Source organism: Pempheris klunzingeri, chromosome 17, assembly GCF_042242105.1.
Source record: "Pempheris klunzingeri isolate RE-2024b chromosome 17, fPemKlu1.hap1, whole genome shotgun sequence".
NCBI lineage: Eukaryota > Metazoa > Chordata > Actinopteri > Acropomatiformes > Pempheridae > Pempheris > Pempheris klunzingeri.
In genome coordinates, this window is record NC_092028.1 from 22,616,466 (window position 1) to 22,640,804 (window position 24,339).

General features: G+C 44.3%; 2 protein-coding genes across 2 annotated transcripts in view; both read right to left on the bottom strand.

Annotated features, from left to right (window-relative positions):
- LOC139216242 (inactive phospholipase C-like protein 2) overlaps window positions 1–9,150 on the bottom strand; it is a 57,154-nt gene extending 48,004 nt beyond the window's left edge. The window contains exon 1 of the mRNA XM_070847328.1: window positions 8,860–9,150. Coding sequence (XP_070703429.1) covers window positions 8,860–9,150 — 291 coding nt within the window. The remainder of the gene's footprint in view (window positions 1–8,859) is intronic.
- Window positions 9,151–15,220: 6,070 nt separating this feature from the next.
- Window positions 15,221–24,339, bottom strand: part of LOC139216244 (signal transducer and activator of transcription 5B-like) — a 43,517-nt gene continuing 34,398 nt past the window's right edge. Inside the window, exons 10-20 of the mRNA XM_070847329.1 lie at window positions 23,533–23,712; window positions 22,670–22,757; window positions 21,973–22,095; window positions 21,538–21,630; window positions 20,554–20,760; window positions 19,787–19,881; window positions 19,349–19,491; window positions 18,421–18,576; window positions 18,259–18,310; window positions 17,706–17,816; window positions 15,221–17,566 (exon numbers count right to left, since the gene is read on the bottom strand). Coding sequence (XP_070703430.1) covers window positions 17,443–17,566; window positions 17,706–17,816; window positions 18,259–18,310; window positions 18,421–18,576; window positions 19,349–19,491; window positions 19,787–19,881; window positions 20,554–20,760; window positions 21,538–21,630; window positions 21,973–22,095; window positions 22,670–22,757; window positions 23,533–23,712 — 1,372 coding nt within the window. The 3' untranslated portion in view covers window positions 15,221–17,442. The remainder of the gene's footprint in view (window positions 17,567–17,705; window positions 17,817–18,258; window positions 18,311–18,420; window positions 18,577–19,348; window positions 19,492–19,786; window positions 19,882–20,553; window positions 20,761–21,537; window positions 21,631–21,972; window positions 22,096–22,669; window positions 22,758–23,532; window positions 23,713–24,339) is intronic.

Below are 24,339 nucleotides of genomic sequence, written 5' to 3' on the forward strand. Positions count from 1 at the left end.
TGATGCAGCAACGGGAACACTAGTGCTGTGTGTGTGTGTGTGTGTGTGTGTGTGAGAGCATCAGTGGAATGTGTGAGTGACATGCCTGTGCTTGCACCGTAACCTGCAGAAAGCCACCGCAGGGCAAAACAACACTAGGTCACAGGCGGCATGAACGAGGATATGGCAGCACAAAAAAAACAGCCATTTCAAGATCTTAAGAACAAAGCAGACAGATGGCCTCAGTGACAGCAGTGCATGATTTAGGATTAACAGTAATTACTGCAGATATGAAAAGCAGTATCTCCTGTGGAGGAGGAAAGTCTAATGTGAGAGAGCTGAGTAAATTTGGTTCCATCTCATGTTCGGCTTGTGTAGGTGTTGCAGTTTAAGAATGGCTCATTACTAAAGTCTTTCTTTTAATGTGTGGGCAGCAACCACAACTACCAGTTAATTGTGACAACAACAAAAAAAGACAATTGAAAAACTGCAACATCAACTAGAAACAGATGCATGGAAGAATGGAAGAGCATGAAGCTGATTTATAACAAAATGTCAAAAAGGGTCAATCTTGCATCAAACAAAGACAATTAAATTGTATTGTCACGTCCCATTCCAGTCTCACATACACACTCAGCTCCTGTGCTTAAAATTGTCTCATCTTGTGCCATCTGTGGCAGGGCAAAAAGAAAAATGGCACCATCTGTGGATCCTTGGCAAAGGCTGTGTGTATCAGTGAGTATCATAAAGCACGGTGGTAAAAAGACGTACAGTACAGCTCAGAAGACAAGTGGTGTGATGACGTGCCGTTTCATTCATCACAGAGGTTTATTTCATAATGGTGTCCCCTCAGTGCTACAGCTGCACTCTCGTTACAAGGCAACCTGATGAGTTTTCTGCAGCCGACAGATGTCGTTGGGTTGTTTTCAGTCTGATGCATTTACACACTGTGCACTTTGCATCCAGGTTCTGTAATGCATCGACTTCTTTACTTAAACAGGGCTATGAGATGACAGCCGCTGCACTGCTGAAGCACGCTGAGCTAAAAGCTGAAGTTAACATGCTGATGTTTTGCAGGTACAGTGTTTACAAAGTTCTCCATCTTAGCTTAGCATGTTAGCATGCCAACTTTTGCTAATAAGCAAAAAAAAAGCAAGTATTTACTCATAAAAAGTGGAAAAATACATTTATACTTTTGACTTGACTCACGAGGCACAGAGGCTGATATGATACCTGCATTTCTGTGCCAAAGCTAAAACAATGAATAATTAATAAATATCTTTTTTTAAAAATTTGAAATAACAAGTTAGGCACAAATCGAACCACACATTTAACACCAGGTCTTCACACTCTGTGCTACAGACACATTTCAGTCAGTAGAAAAAAGGGCACTGATAGTTATGAGACTGATCATGAGATAATTTCATCATGTTGTCCGTCAGAATAACAAAAAGCACTTTGTGTTGTTCAGCTTTCAGAAAAGGGTGAATATAAAATCCAGCCCACAATTATAAAATCTATAAATAAGCTGAGGTCTGTGGTTGGCTGGGTCCTGACATGGTGCGAGGTTAGACAGAACCCACGAGTGGAAGACTGCGATGAAAAAAAAGAGAGCAAATATAGCAAAGCGGAGCAGACAGACTCCAGGAACAGCACTGGCATCCATACTGACTAGGCAGGAAAGAAATAGAGAAAGCAGACAACATAAGAAAGCCAGAGGGTTTTTGTTTTTTTTGCAGTAGCTCCACGAGAGAAGTCTCCACTCAAATATATGGACTTCAAACTTCCAAACACGGTCTTACATAACGGGTCAGTGTATTCGACCTGTGGCGAAAAGCTAACAAAGACTGCAGGAGCAGTACGTGCTCTCAGCTAAAGTAGAGCTGTCTTTACTGATCAATATTTTTGATTTTCTTTTATGTAAGTGACTGTTTTCACACGGATACAGTCTACTGTAACACCTAAGAATATCTATGACCACCAGCTCTAGCAGGCCTCAGCTCAGATCCACCCACAAGGTCAGATGGATGAGCGTTACATCATTTCCTTCCTCCTGGAATTCTCTGGTCTTATCTCCCATTATTAGTTTCCCCCGCATGTTATTGTATTCTCTCAGGAAGCGGTTCTGATGGGTTTAGTCTCCCGTCATGATTAACATTCTGTGAGGAATTTCCTTCTGTTCCAGTGAGAAAAGCTGTTGTACTTGCACTTTGCGAGAACCCTGCAAAATTCACATTAACATTCACCACCGTCTCCTCCGATATCGGACTGAAAATGACCACACGCGTGCACACAAGACGACCACGTTCCCTCTACTAATCATTCTCTCCCCACTCTGATCTCAGGCATAGTGATAAGTGCACCAGACCACCCTGGGCAGCAGGGGGAGGAGGAGGAGGAACAGAGGAATGAAATGGTGTGGACGTGAAGACAGTGCACTCCCTCCGGCAGGCCAAACCTAACAGATTGACTGTCTGAGTAAATAAAGGGAGACCGATGAGGACTTGGCTCTGGTCTTACCTGTTACCATCCTTTTCTGCTCTTTTTAATTAAGTTGTGTAATGAAAGAAACCTGAAGAAACAGCGCTGGCTCCATCTCCTCTGTTTCCTTGCCTTCGCCGGGATTACCTGGGGAAAGCCTCGGATTCACACCAACCTCTGTAATATAACAGCTTGTAAAACGTGAAGCACGAGTGCTACACACCGTGACGGGAGAAGTGGGAGACAGAGAGTAGCACAGAATTTAACTTTACTCTCCTGAATAGCCCTGAATGTTGAAACTGTTCCAGATCTCACTTAATAAAATGCACCGACAGTGATTTCAAATGGCAATGTTGAAAAATGAACATGAAACTTTTTATTGTGGCGAACCGTCTTCATGATTGCAAACCGTTTCGTCATCCTCAGTCACACCGTACTCTTCTGGGTGCACTGCTACGTTCCCCTCCTGTCTCACTGCACATTAGGAAGACCAAGAAATGCGAGTATGTTTCACAAGCAGTAAAAACATGTCAGAGCAAAGCCAGGTGGAGCGGCACTCACACACATATTGTCCTGATCGTGTCCAGATGAACCTGGGAAACAACCAGCCTGACAAATCTGAATATTGCTCATTCTTACTTGTGTCTTTGAAATGAAAACAGCTATACTCAGACAGCCCAACCATTCTGCTGAATACTGTGTGGTATCACTTCCTGAGCAAACCAACATCCTGCCCCGACTACTTTGCCCAGAGATTTTTCTCTGTCATGAGGACCACACAAACTGTGGTGTCATCACTGTTGCACGCATCCTGCGAGGATCCTGGAGATAAGGCATCACCCTGAAAACACCCCGGTGGTGTCCAATCAAATCAATTGTTCTTGTCTGAATGAACCGTCTTTGTCCGGGGCCCAATTTGACACATGGGTAATTGAGGTTTCAGCTTAAGTCATTATCCTTTCAGGGAATAAAGGAGGTGGACAGATTAGGAGGAAACTTTAGACGACCCTATCCCCACGAAACAAGAGTCGGAGGGCCCCAAGGACGAGAGGAACTCATTCGGTCGGTGTCGTCTCTCAACAACATGTAAAAGACAGTCAGATACACCAAAGGCTTGTCAGAGCTGTCTAGTGTTCGCTAATTAGCATTAGCACCAGTAAATAGAGGGTCAGGTAACATAAAGAGCCCCCACAGTTTTAGCCTGTGTTTGTTTACCGCTTGGTGAAGTGACTCTCCCAGAAGTGTGTCATGTGTAATCACTGATGGGGCAACTGGACCTTAACTGCATCTGAACTGTGTTGGTGAGCAGGCCAAACTTTCTTCTGATGCAGTATCTGTGTCTCACATCTCACCCTCCGCCTCCCACCTGCAACTCTCCCACGCCCGAAAAGAGAAATATATTAGGTTTAGGTTTTAAGGCAAACAACAGCATAAAAACACATAAATCACAGCTCCTCCTCGTTTAAAATCACTTTACTGAGACGTTAATCACACTGGGGCTCAGTGTTTCTCTGCGGGTGAGTGACCTTTATAAAACTGTTGATGCATTTGCTCCCTGTTTGACGCCAAGATGTGGATTCAAATACAAAGTGGCCCATTCGAGATGTTTGTATTTTGCAGATTGCTGCTTTGAGAGAACCAGCCAAGAGAGCAAGCGATGATTCAGCAGCCCCAGACGTCTGTAATCACCACTTCACATCTTCTGCTGCCTCCGTTTCAACGCATTGCAGATCTCTGTTTTCCAAAAATATCTAAGTGTTCGGTGCAGGGTGCTGCAGCAGGAGACATGGGAATTACTGGTGCTCTTTAAAATCCTTAAAAGAGACGGGAATTTTACCACAACTTCCTGGATCTCTATCTATAGTCTGCACTCCATCACTTTGAATTAAATTTTTGGAGGAAGCTCTTAATCTACGTAAAGCCTGTGATATGAGCAGTGAGGCGTGGATACACTCTTATTCCAATTCTCATCATCATCATCATCATCATCATCATCATCTCAGCACATCCCACTAAATGTAATCAGTGTTATTAGTTCAGGCTTGCACTGAGGTGTCCTCAGGAGGATCAGCCAAATCTCACATTAGCTAAACAGCAGCCAGGAGCAGAGGCGGCCCGACGGTGGGATCAATCGGGGGCAGGATTTTCAGACTCAGCGCTCCTGACGGAGCCCCTGCAGCTACGCTTCCATCCCGATGTCAGACAGGTTTTAAGTTTTGACACGTCACAAAGACACGACACATGATTGTTTATATAATCTAGCTAAAGACAAAAGTCTGTTACTATTGTGCATTGTTTCAGCCGACACTACTGACATAAGATAGTTCACATATACTAAGAATTTTGAAACCAAAAACACACATATATATATATACCTGTGTATACCTAATAATGAATGGCCATACAAATGTGCTCTTTACTGACAAAATAATTTATTATTCAACTGAGATGAAACATAAGAAAATAACAAATACCCAGTTTACAAGAGCTTTGCAGGCAAACACACGGTGATATTGGGGACGAGGAGGAAGGTTGGAATCTACATTTCAAGACAACATGCTGTGCAGGAGAAGCGGTCCTTCCTTTCTATTTGCATAATTCTTCAACACAACACAACAAATGGATGCAACAGCAGCTCCAGTTCCTCCATTTTTTGGGTTACCTGCCATATTTGTGGGCTAAACTGGCCGATTCTCCTCACAGGGTCTATCAATACCTGTGGAATCAGTGCGCTCATGTCAGGACACACCTTCGCATCGCACCAACTTCAACCATTTTTAACCACTATGAGCCCCGGAGGAGACGGTTATTCTCCTTAAGATATGATAGTGAAAGAATCCTCTCCTCCAACGCACCATAAAAAGAACCCATCAACCTTTGGCGGTTATGAAAGGCTCTGATCTCTGCATGGGCACTTGTAACGCTGGGACGCTGCACTACAGTTCCTCTGTTGAGTCACTGGCACGATGTGTGGTAGCTGTTATCAGAGCCAGAGGTGGTCAAACACAGTGCCGGGCTGCTTTTCTTATGTATCCGGGCGGTGAGTGGTCAGGAGGATGACTCTGAGATTGGAAGGAGCATTTCAGTGCCTGTATCTGTGTGGCAGAACGCAGCACCTCACCAGAGGATGGTCTGGAAATGCAAGTGCACCAAAATTACATCTCATGTTTCCTCCTCTTGACCCAGGAATGTTCTATCCTTTAAAAATCAAGTTCCCCCTTTAAACTAACGACAGCAGATTTAGTTAAGCTAAATATAATTGAATCTCGTCTTTTAGACCTTTTGAAAATCAAAGTATCTCCTCCTCCCCCTCCAGGATGTTCTCTTTCTCACTCATTCAGAGCAGCTTTCGCTCTTAGTCGACAGGACTGACCCCCCCCTCCACCCATAAGCCAATCATACGTGTCAGCCCCTTATTAAGCATCCCAGTGCACTCCTGAGCTGATGAGGGCCACACTGGGTCACACTGGCTCAAATCTATTATGCGAGGTCATGAATGAGAGGATGAATTGATATCCTGCCACTCACAGAGACGGAGTGCCGAGGTGATTGGGAAGAGAGCAGCTTACGCAAGGCAGACTGATAACCGTGTGATCTTTATTGATTCTCATTCTCAATGGACATTAACTGTGTTACATCACTGATGTCTTTCCTTCATTTTGGATTACTTTCAACCCCACCGTGAACCGCTTTTTTTTTTTTTTTTTTTTCTTTCCTGCAGCTCTCAGAAAAGCAATGTTTGACCTTTACCTTCTGCTAAGGTTAAGGAGAGCGTGCAGGGAGTAAGTAGAAAGAGTGAACAAGGAAGAAAATAAAGAATAAAAATGCTTGGGAGACTCTGTTAAGCTGCAAAGCACCATCCCTAAATTCTTAGTAAAACTCTGTGAGCTCCTTCCCCTCCTCAGTCGTGCTGGTTGTCAGTTGCCTTCTCCCAGCAGCCGGGCTGGAGCCGGCCTCGCAGCTGTCCACAGTCCAGCATTACATAACAAGGCTGCATCACAAACCCCCTCCAGCCACTCTGCAGCCTCTCCACCATGACACTGTCACCCCGCTGAGGAAATGACAAGAGGACAGAGTTGGATGCCCATTTAAGAGGCAGACACACAAACTCCACTCTTCTAAGATGTACTCGTTGAGGGCCAAGTTAATGAGGTAACGCTGTGCTGTAATTGCTCATTTGCTTCCCTATTCCCATGGACCCATAACCCCCTCACCTTGTAAGCCTCCTCTCAAACACACACACACACACAGCAAAGTGCTGCTGAAGCTATACATGAACCAAGTCTACAGAATGGCTGACCCACTTTCCCTCCATGTTCTGCTTGAACAGCGCGTACCATTTTGTGAGTACTATAACGTACGAGGCATCTTTCCAGAACTGCTCAGACAAACGAAATCCCACTTGGACACGTGAGCCATCAAACGGTACGAGACATATTCCTGTGGCTCTGTGACGGGAACCGTTCACCTCTGAACACCTTAAAGATAAATACTTAAACCTGCTAAAAGGCCATCATAACATGAGCATAAGACAAAGCACCTGCAGTGTCATTTGCTAAAAGGATCTCGCTGAAGGACTTTAAACTGCAAACATCAGTGCTTTAATTATAGATTAATACTTTTACTAGCTGGAGTGGAGCTGAAACATAAAGGGGAGTTCCACAAGCTGTGCACAATTTAACCAAGTACGGCTTCCTTGTATCGGTTGAAGTAGTTCATCAGTCTAAAATTTGTATCTTTCACATCACTGTACTTTCGCTTTGTTCCACCAAGGACATCTGTGGCTGCGGCCGATGCACATGGTCATCTAAGAGAAGAAGAGCCTCTGAAATGTCAGTGCACATCTCAGACACCCAATGCAGCAGCAAGGAGCCCACCAACATTACATGTCATTCAAGACGCTCTGATCGCTTCCTTCCAGCGCAGTGAGGTCATGGATAAATTAGGAAAACTAAACATGGACACAGCCTCAGCTACCAAAGGGGGAGTTATCCCCGGTTATTGCAGGAGAGTTCTCTGTACTTCATCACACTATGCTAGCCAGACACAGCCGGATCACTTTCTAACATCATATGAACGCAGTATTCACAGAATCAGCCTTTGAAGATTTGTTATCAATCATATTTCCACAGCACAATCCCCTCCGGCTTTCCTGAGAGGCTTTACTCATGAGCCTCACTGAGGTGGACTGATGGTGGTGGAGGAAGAGGGGAGGTGTCGGGCTTTCATACGATGTTTCAGGACTTTTTGATATAGCGGGAGAACAAATGTTTTTGCCGAGGAAACAGCTCAGGATGAAAACAGCAGAATTTTACCTCTAATTTGATCCCATTGAGTTGTCAAGATTCAACCAGTGTCTGTGTTCAGACGTACATGTTGTGTTCAGGAGGGGGTTCGCCCTCATCCACACAAAATCCAATAATGGGGGTAACAAAGACTTGCCAGTGTTTTGTGTCAGTTGCTAAGCAAACTAGGTCTGATATGACAGAATGCAACTCTCCAATGTGTCCCACCTACGCAGCGCTTTTATCTCCACCAAGGACCCCATGATGAAGACTGTCATGCTAACAGATCTGTGCTGTAAAAACAAGGCGACGCCGTGCAGTAAAAGCATGATATAAGACGGCATTATGTAAATCTGATGAGGAAACCTGCCATCTTGCCCATGTCGGTGTGTGGAGGATCAGTTAATTAACCTCCAGTAATGGGAGCACTAATTAGGGCTGAGCAACCATTAAAACATTAAACTCACCCTATCAGTTCCTGAAAGAGCTACATGGAGAAAGGTGGCCTGCTCCTGGAAGACAAATCTGGTTTATATTAGGCAAAAGTTCCTTCTACGTTGTCTCATGTTCAGAAACGTAAGCCTGGGTCACTGAACCTCTCCAACAAGATGTCTTTTCTTAGTTAACACAGATGCCATAGCAGATTATTGGGTGTGTTACAGTAAACCCAGAGACAGCAGGAAGTGTGTGAACCCTCACACTGCACACACTGACCTTCACTACAACTCTTACTGTTCACTGGGATGCAGCCTGATCATTATTATAGCATGTTCTGTTCAAGTGTGTGGAGGTTTGATCCATCCTCATGTGAAGGAGCCAGACTCCAGATGTTCTGTGGAGCCTGAGTGGATCTTCCCACTGCATTCTGTGGTTGTGATAAACTTCCTCTGCGAGTTGCTAAAGAAATGCAGCTTAATTCTCGTTTTTCGGGAGTCTGCAGTGGAACTCTGAGGACCCCTGGAAGTATGTGGACCTCAGTGGAAGTAGGGATTACCGCTCATTTGTGTGGCCCTGACTTGCTTTGTAACGCTATAACGTGGCACAGCCACTTAGCAAATTCCCCTTGTGTCACCTTGAGAACCGTTGGCAAGGAGAAGTGTTTCAATCAACCAACCTTCATGATGCCGCAAGGTGTGTTTCCAGCTCCCTGACTTCTCTCGGCGGAATTTTCACGGCTGCCACTCCCGATCCGTGGACTGCTGTGGTCCCTGTACCGTCCATTGGTGTAAACTCCCTCGGCCCCGTAGCCCTGGGCAGCGGCTGACACCTCCAAGTAGGTCCGGGTACCGGTCGGAGGCAACGCGGCCGCATCGCCGGTGTTGGACGCGCCCTGGGCCGGCGGGGCGCCGAAGGCTGGATCCAAAAAATGTCCCGACGCAGCATCTGAAGCGTGTACCCCTGCCATGATCCGCCGGTGTTACAGCAAAGCCCTCCCCTCCTCAGTGTAGAAACAGCCCATTTTCTCTAAGCGATGTGGACTTGTTGACGTCCGGGGCGGCTCGTCCTGCTCACCGGATCACCACCGCTGGTCCATCACCGGGGCGCACGGTCACACGGAGCCGTCCTGCTGAGGCACCGAGCAGACTGACGGTGGAGCCCGCACGCCACTTCCTCCGATCCGCTCTCTGGAAGCGTGTGTCCCCCAAACACCGGAGGGGCTGACTTGTTCACAGCTCGCTCTCTCGTCTCCTCGTCCGCTCAGACGTGTCTCGCTCACCACGTCCTCGTCTGCAGACTCTCCTCTGCGCGCATCGCCCTGCGTCCTGCACACTTCTGCTCTGCTGGCGGCGGGGAGAGCTCCGCTGCTCACATGCATCCGCGGGACAAATTCAAGACTGCCAGGGCGCAATCGCAAAGAGCCTCAAAAGACGCGTGCGTGTCCTGTTAAATCCAGCCTCTCGCGCACGCACGCACGGTTTGATTCCTCAGACGTGCGCGCGCTTTCCTTCCACGACACGCAGAGAAAAGGGACGAAATGAACAGTTTGGAAGTTCAGAGCGACTCATTTGATGTCGCCTCACTCACATTAGACTCTGTAAAGTTTAGATGTGACGTGAAGTCCCACTCAGAGCTTGTGACCGGGCACCAGCCCTGCAGGCTCTCCATAAGGGGGGGCTGCGGAGCCTCGCTGCTGAAACATGGGTGACATTATAGACCTGTGTTCGTTCCTCAACAGATTTATCACCTACTTTGATTTTACTGGAGACATTTACTGGGCCATGGTCATCACATGAAGTAGTAAAAAGAAGGTGCAGTGTCCTGGAGGGGAAGCAAAGACAGACACTCTGATAAAAAATCAGTTTTACTAACTCTGCTTCTGCAGAGAAAAGGATCTGACAGCGACAGTGGTTCACACCTGCAGCCTCTTCAGGAAAACAACTGCACCGCAATTTTGCTGCACCACCTGCAGGCAGTGGTGTTACATGAGCAGCAGCTCTTTAAACGTGTGTGGATTCATTTAGCTCCTGTGCCACTCTCTAAACATCAAAGACAATCTTCTTATATTTCTGTATGAATTAATTTGACCTCCTATCCACATGTTTAAATGTCTTGAGAAGAGGTCACAGATCCAGAAGCACATGTCCAGTGCTTTGAACTGAATCTGAAGAAATGAGAGTCGTTGCAGCAGCTGTCACTGTTCTTGCCTATAAGCGGTGTAAGTCAGACCAGAACAGGTTTGTAGCCTCTGGAACCAGATGATACTGGCTGAGCCCATGGTTTGATTAAGCCTCATACTTGTGGTCCATGTTTGTCCCTCTCAGTCTCTCCTTCTCAGGCGTCTCGGTGCTGCCGGTGTTTCACTCCACATGTTTTTGATCTCAGTCTTCGTCCTCCAGGAGATTCAGCTGCTCCTCTTCTCTTCTTCTTCCCCACTTGTGCATGTTGTCTTTGTCTCTGTCCCCCTTCTTCCCTTCTATGTGAACGGTGTGATTTCACTTGTGTGTTTGTGTCGTCCGTCCTCTGTGAGGCTGGAGATAACTTTGTGTTTATACATGCTAAGGAGAATAGTAATGTATCAGTATCACTCTTCATCAAAGATGCAAGACTGCTCTTCCTCCTCTCCTCCTCCCCTCTTCTTTGGTATTGATTTGAAGACAATCAGCTGGAGGAAACAACAGATTGTTGATTGTGCTGTTCTTTTGGAATCACATTCAGAGTAAACTGGGAAGACGGAGGGCGTGCAGCATGATTGCGTGCAGGTCAAACTTGGTACCAAACCACCAAACTGAGCATCTGCTGACACCTCTGAGGCCAGGCCAAAATAAACCACGACGACAGAGGGTGTAATGTTCATCATCAGGCCGACTTTCATCATCAGATGAGATATGACCAATGCATCCCTCATATAACCAAATCAAATCACAGCTAATTTCTATGATGGAGTCATGTGCAGCAGGGGGCACGAGCGCAGCGTCTGCTAACTGTCAGATACAGTCAGACTAATCAGAGCCAAAGCAACAGCTTCACATTATGGACTGGCGTTATTCTATATGCAGCATGCGTCATGTAAATACTACAAACAATGGGCAAATTATTTCTGGTGAATAGCAACACCCACATGACACACAGAGGATTACTGTACACAGCATGTAATCATCAGATGTGATTCGTCAGAGGGCGGGACGGTCTGTGGAAGTTAAGAGTCTTATTCAAGCGTCTCTGCTTGGTTATTTTCACAGACCTTGGTGGTATAAGTGGTATAATCTGCAGCCAAAACACAGCCTCACTAATCACATTTGGTTCTATGAATGAGAAGAGGCTTACAAATGTGTGAGCAGTGTTGGAGCCCAGCTACTCCGAGGTGACAGAGCACACGGGTGTGAAGGGAATGAAGGAATGGAAGGTTTGCTGGTCGACTGAGACGGCAAATATCTAGGAAGAGGAGGCGAGAGAGTCCTTTCTTTTCCTCACTCACTTTTACCACCCCCCCCCCCCCCCCTTCCCTCGTGATCTCTCAGGATCATGTATTATGCATTCTCAGAAATAATTTAGCAAAAGTTCTGCTTTTAAAAGCCTCCCCGCCTGGCTCAGCTGTCTCACTTTAATGTGAAAAGGCCTCTGACGACCAGTCTCCAAACTCAAACATCGGCTCCACGGTGATGAGCTGGTTGAAGGGAGATCAGCACAGTTCACATGAGTCCACATGTTGTGAGTCAGCCTTGTTAAAGGGGCAAATACACATACTGTGTGTTCAGTCCGCTGGAAAGCTACCAGCCTAAGTTGTCCACTGAAGACAGCAGGGCCTGATGAACGTCTGGATCCGACACGACAGAGAGAGAAAAATGTGCTTTTTGTTAGTTTGAGGCTAAAGAGCTAAAATAAGACAGCGAATGAGAGAAAAGTGGCTGCATCAGAACTCTCAAACCCTGAAAGTCACTGAAATGTTCTTCTAAAATAAAACCCCTTGTTGTTTTCCATTGAGGTTTGCTATAGTTTCCTGTGGCAGGATGTCAGCCATGGCGGTGTACAATAAGGCACTCCTCCCTCCTGCTGCAGCTGCTGTCAGGCTCAGACCAATGGATCTCCATCGCCATTCCCACAGGCCTCTAACAGCCATCGTATCGACGACAGCCAACTATTGATCAAGTCTCCTAATCCCTGCTGGCAACGGGGGAATAGAAGAGAGGGTCACCAGGTCAAACGTTCATGATTTATTACCACAAGCTTGTGAAGAAAGCCACGTGTTTGTCGATATGCTCCCTCACTCCTGTTTCTCATTTACAGCACAACAGCACCGGTTAGAGTTACCCTGCCATAAAGACCAAAGCAGAAAATCAAGACTCCACTTTCCATAGATACACGCTCAGAGTGTGAATCGTGCATTTGAGTGATGATACCTACAGAGGAAACTCCTGCTGCTCACGGCTGGGGAGCAGAGGGTGTGTCTTCCTGTGTTTTGCCACCACACTTCCTGTGTCAGCCCATGTGATCATCAGTCCGACAGGAACAGAAACCATATTTAAAATCCTTCCCACAAAGGCTTTTTATGTGGCGGTGGTGTTTTTTTCTCTTTAAAGGCACGACCTGTGAGCTAAACAAAAGGACACCCCCGCCACCGAAAATTAACACGCAAGATCGGAGCCTGCTTTGAACATTGGCAGGTTTTTCTTTTTTACATCATGCAAGGAATAGCAATGTGCAAAAACAGGATATGATTAATGTTTCATGATGTGTGGAAGATTTGCTCACGCTGGCTGAGGCCTGATTTTACATGTATAACTCAAACCTGTGTGTGTGAACACGCCCCAATGTACAGCACATAATACTCTGCTGACTGTGAGCTTGTTTAACTGACACTTTTAATCTATCGTATGGTTAAAGTGGTCTTTACTCACCAGCACAACACAACTTACTCAGAAGAACAATCCTCGCAAAGATGAAGGCTGAGACCAAACATGCAGATTTCAGGTGACAGTTGCACATGACACACACACACACACACACACACACACACACACACACAGTAGAACAGGTCATTCTGCTTCCTGTCAGGTGTCTACATACACCTGTGTTTACTGGGGTGCATGATAGGACTTGTTCAGTAGCAAAGTTGCATCTGATATGTAGAGTTTTTACTTTTTAAGCAGAAATCTAAAATGTTGTTTATGAACATATATATGTTTTGCTTCACACCTTCCTGCATTCTGCTCTCAGGTTTCCTTTAAACTTCACTGACACCTGGTGGTCACACGGCCTGGATGAGCACTTCTTTTGAAGCCTGCTGGAGAGATCATCTTTTCATCCTTCACTCTTATTTTGAATGCTGGACGTTCCTGTAATATCTGTAATAAAATTACTGGGATGTTTAAAACCCCAAATGTGACTATTTTATTTTGACCCGATCAGCTGTGAAGGCATATGAGTAGAAGCTGCTTCTGACAAACCAAGAATCATCAGAAACATGCAGGAAAACCTTTCTGTTACCACTATAGATGCAAACTGTGCTCATGCTATACCCACCTATACCTTTAAAGCCCTTGTAATGAGTTCAGGTTTAGTATCCAAGCAACAGCCCACTAGTGACCTCTAGGAGCCCGTTCCACCGGATTACCATCCCTGCCCTGCACACCTTTACAGCCTTTGACTCACTAGGCTGCAGATAATGTGTAAATAATGAAGAAATTACTGGCATGCACCACATTCTTATCAAACACAATAATTACTTTTTCTGTTTAGCGAGCAGCCAATGACTTTCCTCAGGTATGACCTGATAATTAAAATCATTTGAGCAATAACTGGAAACATTTTATTGAATTCCATGCAAATTAGTTTTTCTTATCACCTCTTCCAGGCATGAAACTGGGCAGTCAATTGGCATTTAAACTACAGTTAAATACACACACACACACACACACACACACATATATATATATCTGTTGTCTCTTACATCCAGCAGATGGCAGAACAGAGCTTATTCAGAACATTTATGAATGCTGTTATTGTGGGTTGTGAGAAACTATGAAACTATTGCTGCCACAGTGCAGCACAGTTCAATAAGGAGGTTAAACTAAAGGAAAAAAGGCACAACGCACAAACTGTACTATTATTATTTTCCCAGTTGGCCTCCTGTCCTGTCACACTTATCAGACTTGTGAGTTGAATGAACATTAAATGTTGAATGTTGATTAATTCACTACAAATTAGGTTTAACATTGCTTCCAATTAATTACACTGGGCATGCCATGTGATTCAGTTTGGTGCAGCAGGAAGATCAACGAATCCTCTGTGCTGTGAACGTTACATTGGCTTTGTGTGCATTCATGTGCTTCTCTCTGAACTCTGTCACAGACTGCACATGAACAAAGAATATCTTTTTACAAATGTAATGTCTAGAAATAATTAAGTAACTTCAATAAAAGATCTAACTTTACCGTAAGAAACATATGGTGACATCAAGTAACATCTAAGGAGTCATGCAATTGCAAAATTTTCCAAGTATTGATTTCATATTGGGAGGAAATTATGATTAATCACATCCACTGAATTGTACATCATGCATCAGTGGCTATATTTCAACTACTGGACATTTAAAAATACCTCTAACATTTGGCTTGTTTTTCATGGCTAAAGATGAATAAAAACACTGACTGAGGTTATCATAATTCATAATTCATGCATGAAAGGGTTAATATTGTACAAAAATGGGAGGAAATAAGTAGCTGACAACACGTAAAGGCCTAAACAACAACTTCATGCTTTAGAAAGCCGTTTCCAGTGATGGTGGCATGTTCCTTTAAGAAAAACCTACTAACATATTTATTTCATGTCAAGTATAATTGATGTCCAGGGGAGGGAATTAAGGGTCTCATCTGTAAAGGACATTTCCTTCCATACATTTTTTATATGGTACAGAAGGCTGCATACAGTATATTAGTAAGCACAACACTTCCATATATGCTGAAACTATGTGTGTGTTAATAATGCAGCGGTGTACAGGAGCTGTTTGACAGTAGGACATTAGTGCTGTGTTTAATTGCCATGATTCCCTCATACAATAGACTGTATATGATGCACTTACACACGATATTTTTACTCTTCACATTCCCGTCGAATCCAGCGCCACTTCTCTGACTTTGCTGCTCGGCTATGAAATCCACGGTGTTGACTGCACACATTAAAGAAAATAGCATTTATTTTGTAGTGACATTAAAATCTTCTGTACTTCTACAGGTTGAGTTAAAATTATTTATAAAACTTTATTTTCTTCTTTTCAACTCAACAGCTGTTTCTCTTGGAAAGTGTCCAAGCAATAAACAAAAACCACAAACATGGTACATACATCGAACAGCACACAGCGTCATCTACATCATCAAAAAATACACAGTCTACAGTGGAACGAAGCTTAAAAACGATGAGAGTAATGGCGATGAAGGATATATCACAAGACTGCAGTCGTAGCTTGAGATTTCAAAAACAGGAGAGAAGTGAAATACAAAAAATGCTTGAGGAAGAAATGAAAAGACAGACGAGGGAATACCTTTAATACTGTAATGTCTGTCAAACACAAGAGCACATCCTAAATTCTTCTCTGATTTCCAGTTGCTTTGTGTCCTTTTTCAACTAGTACTTTTGGTGACGTGAGACGTCAAACTTCTGCTCAGACTGAGGAGGTTTTTGTATGTAAATCCTCGACAGGGTCATGCAAAGGGGTTACATTCAAAAGGGGAGTGCCAGAGAAACAATAATAAAATAGAATTATGATAGAGAAAATAAATTCATATACTCTGTATACATAGATCATTATCTATTTGGCTTATACATCAGCTAAGCAAAGCAATTCATTCCTGAGGTGCAAGGCTGTTGTCAACGACATGTTTTGTATTTAGCGTGTGTGTGTGTGTGTGTGTGTGTGTGTGTGTGTGTGTCACAGGAGGGAGTGGGGTAATACTCTCAACCTTTTTCTATCAGACTAATGTATAGTAATGTGTAGCAAAAAGGGGACACACAATGAAACTAATCTCGACCAAAAACAAAAGCCAGACTGACACCACATCCCACATCCTTGAGTTCTCTATGTGACCCATTGGCTGGTGAGTCTGTGCAAGCATTCGAAGCCTCTACACATCTATCTATGTCTTGCAACTTCAGCTGCTGATGTGGTCTCGTTGTCACGCAGAGGGCCTGATACTGGCTACTGGTACATGTGGACGAATAGCCAGAAAAGTCAAAAAGGGAGCAGAACGGCCCCAGATGTTCAGGCATGCCGAGCAGACGCGTGACATTTCATGCCTCTAGATTTCAAGCATAAAACAGGCATCAGAGTTAGCTGCTGGGGGATCTTCACATATATCAACAAAAACTGCAAGAACACAACCGAATGACTGTGCCTACTGTTGTGAATGTGGTGCAGCAACAACAACAGAACCGACAGCAACGACGACTGTCAGTAGAATAATGCGAGGTAGCATTGATGAGGGGAACGGAGGGACCTGAGAGGACAAGCAGGCAGCGCTGGGTAAATGTTTAGACTTGCATTCCTGTGTACAAACAGAAGACAAATAGCCCTATGAGAGCGAGGGAGGAGCATAAACCCCCCTCCTGGATTTCAGCTGGTGAAAAAATCAGAACAAATACATTGTACACTCGCGCCTGTGTACCGCGTGCTGATGTGTGTGCTGTCAGTAGCAGAGGGCAAAGAGAGTCTGCTTTTAGGTTAGTGTATATGAATTTTAAAAACTGACTGTAACTCTGCAGAGCAATGAATCAGATAATGTTGTTAGGAGCAAAAGTCTTCATTTAAGTTTCTTTTTTTGTCAAAGGGAAAGCTCAATGTCACTATCAAAATGCTGATAACCCATGTACAAAGAAGAAAATATAACAAAATAAAAACATTCAACTGTTAAAATCACTTCATACAGTAGCACATTCTTCAAAATCAATTGGAAATGCATGCACAACATGAAGGAACATTACCTTTTCTTTTCTCCACAATACTGTAACAATGTAGGTTTTGCATGATACCTAGTCTGTTTTACAAACACTTATGGACACAAATAAAACTAAGAGAAGTCACTGACATGCATGCTCTCATGCTGAAAAGAAAAAAATCACAACCATTATTAACATTTCACATTAGAGCTATCTGAGAAAAAAAAAGAGAAATTAATGGAATTAAACCATGAGAAATGTCAATGCGTGTGGGGCAAGTTGGGATGAAAGGTTTGTCTGGTGTTATCAAAGGTTAAAAAGTCAGGGGTCAGGACTGCTGGCCGCCCCACTGGTTCTCTACAGGCCGCCGCAGGAGCTCCTCTACGTGCCTCGCCACGTCCATGGTGTCGTCTAGGTCAAAGTCTCCGTCCGCATCCAACATGGAGTCACTCCTGCCACAGGACACAGAGTGGAGCCAAACCACATTTAGGCGAGCCAGCAGCACATCAGCTAGACGCTCCGCACTCACACACAATGCACATGCACACTCACACAGAGCAGCGCATACGTTCAAAGGCCTTTATGACTCACATAGGTGGGTATATGCCGTAGGTGTGAGGGTGATTGACTGGTGCTGGGGAGGCGCCGTGATCCATATAGGTCGGGTTCCCACTTGCTGGGTCTGGATTGGCTGTAGCAAACCTGTACATCCACACACACACAAACACACACACACACACACACCAAAGATAAAAGCCTATGAGTCTATGTTCAGCAGTTGCCTAAGCAACTACCCTCAGCGTGTTTTCCAGGCCTCGCTGCATCATTATGGCCGTTCTCCGTACCACAGATGAACCAACTGTGGAGACAGGCAAGGAGCGGTGCTTGCTAACTAACAAGCCTAACTCTAATGATGAGTGGAAGACAAGCTCGCTCAGGAACCATGGCCATCCTTAATTGGCCTCCTCCAACTGTAACAGCTAGCTAATAGCTGATCTGAATTCAGGCTCCAATATTTAGTGATTATCTCTAGATGTTGCCATAGAGGAAAAACTGGTGGGTAGACTGCAGGAAAGAAAGACAGGGGAGACAGACCAGGAGTGGAAGAACACGAGGAAAGGCAAACAGGGAGCTTGATACTTACTCGGGCACCACTTGCTTGATTTGTGGTTTCACGTAGCCATCGACGGCTTTGGCTTTAAAACAAGCACAAGGAGAGACACAGCTCAGTGCGGTGTCATACAGCAATCAACGTACGCTCAAGTTCTGTGGCTGTGATATGAAATTCATATGAAAGGAAGCTTACAGAGTGGTGGGGTGTAATATTTGGAGAAAACCTCGTCCTTGGGTCTGTCGGGGTACAGGAACAGGAGGTGATTGAGATCGCTGATGCGGTCGGCCAGAGAGCGAATGGAGAAGTCTTTGGTTGTGTAGGGCATGAGGTTCCACACCATTCTCTCCCCTGGAGACAAAAGCACCCGCGTCACAGTTATACTAGTCATTTAAACTTTTCACATCGAAAGCATTTTGTGTCAAAGCAATTAAAAAAGTGAACTTATATATATATATTAACATTTAAAAATAAAATATTGACTCTAACTACTTTACGGTCATGTTTTTCTTTACGTAGAACATCTCTCACCAAACCCTTCATGTAATGAGGTGAGTGAAAATATTGGCTGGTAGAATAATATGTAGGAACCCAATAAGACCAAATGTTTGGCCAAACCAGGACTACAGTTGAGCAGTTATTACTTTTATCTCCATCAGGCTCTACTTCAGGTCAGTGCATTTTACAAATGAAATGGCTTCAAACCTCTGCTGCTGTGAATTTTTAGTTTGTCCTTCTGCCCCCTGGTCAAAAATGGCTTAATGCAGCTTTAATGTAGTAAAGAGATAACGGAGGTCTGAGCAGGAGATTCGTGCTGATTTTTGGAAGTTGGAAAATGATGCCCTCTCAGATTTGGGGTTAAAACTGTCTGAGCCTGGGAGAGGAGAGAGTGGAGCGCTGCGGGTGAAGCTAAAGAGCAGCTTTTTTGTTGAGAGCATGATAGACGATAATTCATGGCCGGGGGTTCGGGGCTCTCGGGGGTTCAGGTAAGATCTGCATCTGTTTTTGATGTTGGCAATCAAAGCATTCAGTGTTTGATTTGTGGTAATTAAATCCCCAAACCTAAAACATAAAACATTTTCCCAGCACTACCTATGTACTGTAGTGCATTTACACGTCATACCTGCTTTGTTAGGATTTTCTGCCACCCAGGCAATTGTAATTCCTCCAATCTCAGAGTCACTAAAGCGCAGCAGGAAAGTACCGTTAGGTTTGGACATCAGCATGTCCTGAGCTTGCTGCTTGTTCACAAAGCCCAGTATGGCTCTAAAAAGGAGGAGAGAGACACATAAATTAAAAGAAACTGTCATGTGCATCCCCTCATCAGCTCTCTCCATCACTTCAGTCCTATTTTACTGCTGAGAGCAGGTCCGGTTTCCCAGGTTGCCATAGAAAATAATGAAAGCAAACCATTGCCTGAGTTGTCCAGACTGACAAATGAGGACAGGAAGTTTTCACAGAATAAAGAATTTGACAGTCCAGCTAACAAACTGAAGAAAGAGAGGAAGTGCTTTTATGTTTATGCCACATTTTCAATCAAACATCTCTGCAGTTTCCTTACCCATCATTCCAGTGAGGTTTGAGGTGCTTTTTTGTGAGTTCCATCACACCATCAAACCACTGCCAGAATGTGAAGTTCCTCCCAGGCAAGCTTTCCTGCAAACACAAGGTTTTGGTGAAAAATTTTTTTTAAAAGCACCAATGATTCAGGCGGACATGTGCATCTTTTAAAAGCTTTTCAGGTTCCCTCATCCAGTCCCTAGCTACAGTGAACAAAATGTCCTCCCTCATCTCAATTGTTAATGATTCACCCAAGTGTGCAGCTGTATGAGAGAAAAATAAGGGAGGTGAAACATGTGTGTGTGTGTGTGTGTGTGTGTGCGGCGGACACACCAGTCTGTGGAGTGGCTGAAACTTGATGTTCCTGTAATCTAATAAGGCTGATGGTGTGTGGTGAATGTGAGTGTGTTTTCTGCCATCACTGGCTGCTTTGAGCCAGAAAATGAGCCTTTCACTGTGTGGACAAACAGGCCCATTAAGATAAAGACCTGGCTACCAATGAGGCATTCTCACTCAAGTCGACTACAGAATAGAGCTGCAGGGACGGTGCAAATGGAGCACGAAATATTTCTATGTATGAATAACCAGTAGTAAATGACTCCATGGAGAGCAAGCATGCGGCTGAAATCGCTTCCTAAAACTAGCCTGAGGGCATTTTAAAAATACAAGAAAGATATATCCATATGTTAACAGTGGTGATGGTGGATAGCATGCTCTTCATACAAGCTGCGTGTTCATATTCAGAGAGAAAGAGGCAGAGAATCTGACCCTGTTAAACTGTGACCAGGTCATTGTCATGTTGCGGTAGTCATCTGGGTTGTTGCTCGAGCTGCTGAAGGCCTTTTGAGCCAGGAAGACCAGGTTCTCCTCAGACAGGCCTCGGTTACTCTGCACCTCAGCCTTGTACTTCATGTTGATGGCATCGCACAGCTGAGGCCAAAGCACCTTATCAGGCACGAGGAAAGGCACCCGTCCCTGCAGATGCAGAGGACACAGCAGAGGGTTTACATGAGCAAACATGAGCACATAAACAAGCACACACAGCTATTTCCAGAGCAGCATTATTCAGAGATCACATCATTGTTGAAATAATGATTATTTATAGATATGTTGGGGCCTTGGGCTCGGGATAGATATGTTTGCATCATTGTTAAAGCAATGATCATTGCTAAATTGATCCATATCAAAATTAAGACGAGACAAAACATATAGTGAGCAGAAATTAATCTACTTGGTGAATTCACTTTCTATCTAAATAAAAAAAAAGGTGATTTATATGCATTCATATCTATATGAAGGGCAAAAACTATTGATTTATTTCAGTATTGTATTATATTGAGTAATAGATAAGTCAATACAGTGTCAGAAAACACAAACACATGCTAGTCGAAGGGTCCCTGAACTAGCGGCATCTTCTTCCAACTGTTTAAATTGTCAAAATGTATTCAATAGAAACGGCTGCAAATCTGAGAACTGGAAAAACTACATCCTGTACATATTTGGCATTTCTGTTGGATAAATTAAATCAACTGCTCAGTGGATTTTTAGAATTGTATAGATGAACACAGCCCCTATGTGGTCACGGACAGGTCAGCCAGGGTTATGGAACAGAAGGTGTGTTTGACTGGAAAACACTGGAAATGTGATAAATAAAAGCACATCGGATACATACAACTGTCTACAAAACACAATTCACAAGTTAAATCGTCTCTAAATAGAATTTTGACCACAGGCACACAAACATTTACTCACCGGCTCTGCAAAAGCGTTGTCCCACAGCACAGTGGCCGTGGCGTTATTGTCTTGGCTACCGTGAACTATCACCACTACAGGAAGCGACAACGTCTGTTCAGAGAAAGAAGGGAGGCCATGAGCGTAGGAATGCTGCGACAATACATGCTGCTCACACTGCAAAGCAACGTGACCTTCATAGTATTTCTATGGTTTTAATGGTAAAGAGGAACTTTCTAAGCAGTAATCATACAACCGCTGGGAGGAAAACAGATGAGCAGTGGCGACGAGTAGGATTTGTTGAGCTGATGTGGTGCATTGTTTGTCAGTGTGTGCAGGAGTGGATGCTGAGTGTTTTGTGCCGTCGACTGAAGAATGAACACACTATTGTAGCATCTTTGTGTGTCAAGGTCGATGTATTCTCTCGTTCTGCCTCGGCTGTCTGCGGCCTCTTACCTTCACTTGAAACACGAGCTCATTGCCTCCAACGCTAAACTGGGACTCAAACAGAATGGTGAACTTCTCTTCTGTGACTGATTCTGCTCCTCGCCTGTCCGATCGCTTGATCCTCTTCAAAGACTGCGTAAAAAAAAAAAAAGAAAAAAAAGTTAGGCTGACAATGCACACATCACACGAGCAGCACATGCATGCATAATAAAACTCTTTGAGTCAGACATGTAAATAATCCATGGAGGCCTCTGTGGACTGCTGCGAACAGGATGTAGAAAAAGGCTCTTCTGAAGCACACTGATCCTGCACATCACTGCTGAGACGCCGTGAGCATCACATACTGTACTGTAACAGCGACAGCAGTGGATGTTCACACTGCCTCTAAATCCTGCTCCATCCCAGAGGACTGTCAGTTTATTTTAGAAATCCCAAAGCTTTTGGAAATGCATTAGTAACAAGTGAACCTATTTCACCAGATATATTAGAGGTTATTGGTTCAAGTAAAGCTATATATATATATATATATATATATATATATATATATATAGACACTTTCTGGACACAGTGATCACACACATCTTGACAGCTGCCTCACTTAAGAGCTGCCGACTGTACGTCTAGCATGACAACTGCTCTGCAATACGGACCTATGAGCTATGAGATATTTAACTCAGTGCAATTACTTCACCTCAGGAACACTCACCATGTTTCTGAAGTGGGCGCTGAGAGTGCCTGTAGTCTGGTGGTACTCCATCACACAGTTATTGTTGAGAATTTCCCCACTGCTGTCACTGAAGGAGAGAGGCAATCAAGGAGTCGAGTCAATTATCTGTAATGTCTGCTGTGACGCACTCAAGTGCTGAGAATTACATTCTTCCAAGAACAAATTAAAACTAAATGATGCTTTGGACAGCAGGAGCTGAGGAACACTCAGGGTGTAGGAACCACGTTCACACTCATTTTCTGTGTAATTACAAAGTTTAACCGCCACCATCTCTGTGTTCAGGACATAAGAAAACCATGACAGATGTCTCTGGGCTGCGGTTTAGGGACTATACCAAGCGGTTTATATGAGAAACAGAAAATGATGGCTAAGCTGTTGAATTGCTCACCCATTCAACCACTGGCTGCCTGGCTGACCTACAGTGTTGGAAGGTTTCTATTAGTCAGGAGGAATGTGGAATGAGACCGTGGAACAGGCTAAATGTGGATTCTGCATCCACACCATAGATTCCTCTGAGGCATTGTTCAAGTTCCAGCCATGTCTATGTGGTGAGGTCTGGAAACACACTAGGCCAGAGTTCACCCAGGGATCCAGTAATCGCTGCAGAAAAATAAGACTCCTTATCTTAATGGCGCCATGGGAGCTCATCGCAGTGTCCCCACTAAAGTAAGAAGGGATACTAAAAAAGGTGTATACAAAGGAGAGGAAGGAGCTTCTGCTACATGTTAAAGCACTCGTGTGGAACTTCTTGAAACATCAGATTAAAAACTCAAATGAATCAAACTGCGAACATCACCGAGGAGAAGGAATCCACCGTGACATGAACAGGGTTGTGGACTTACTTCCTTGTGTTCTCATTCTTCAGCAGGGCCTTGGCTTGCTGCTCACTAATGATGGTGGCTTTGACCTGCGGAGGGTTCATGTGCACGTTCAGTTTCCCACCCACTAGAAGGCGCACGGTAGCTGCAAACTTGGTTTGGGTTTTTAGCACCTGTGGAGGCTGTTTCTCGATGATGAAGGTGCTGCGGAGACAAAATTAGTTAGTTAGGCTGAATTACAGAACATTTAGGTTAAGTGCACCTCGTGTGGTCAAAACCCAGCACATAAGCCTTACTGCACATGATCTCTAGTTTTCTTTTAAAGCAGGAATGTTTTCAGGCCTGAGGGCGAGCAAGTTTTGTTTGAGTGTATTCTACCAGCGAGCCACTCATCACATTTACTTGTTAACAGCCATTAGGGCCCATCTGTATGCATTCCTGGCTGACGCTCAGGACTCCACAAGCCTGCAAACTGATACTGAACATAAACAATGTATGTTTAAAACATACAAAAGACTGCACACATGTTTTATGAGGTTCACTTGCTTCCAACATGTCTATTCCACTTAAAGCACACACTCGTTCAAAGTGAAAGCACAGAAAACGTTAAGATCTACTGCAGATTTGAGCCTCTGATAACAATCTTAATTGCGATCATGCACCCTAATCAAAGGTTATCAAGTAATCTCTGCTCATCCTTCGAACAAAGTTGGTCGGATTTTCTCTCTCGCTGCCTGCTGCTCTCACATTAACAATAAGGCTTAAGGGGAATATAGAGAAGATGTTGTTGATCAAACATAACCCGTGTTTGCACTGTGTGTGATAGCTGTG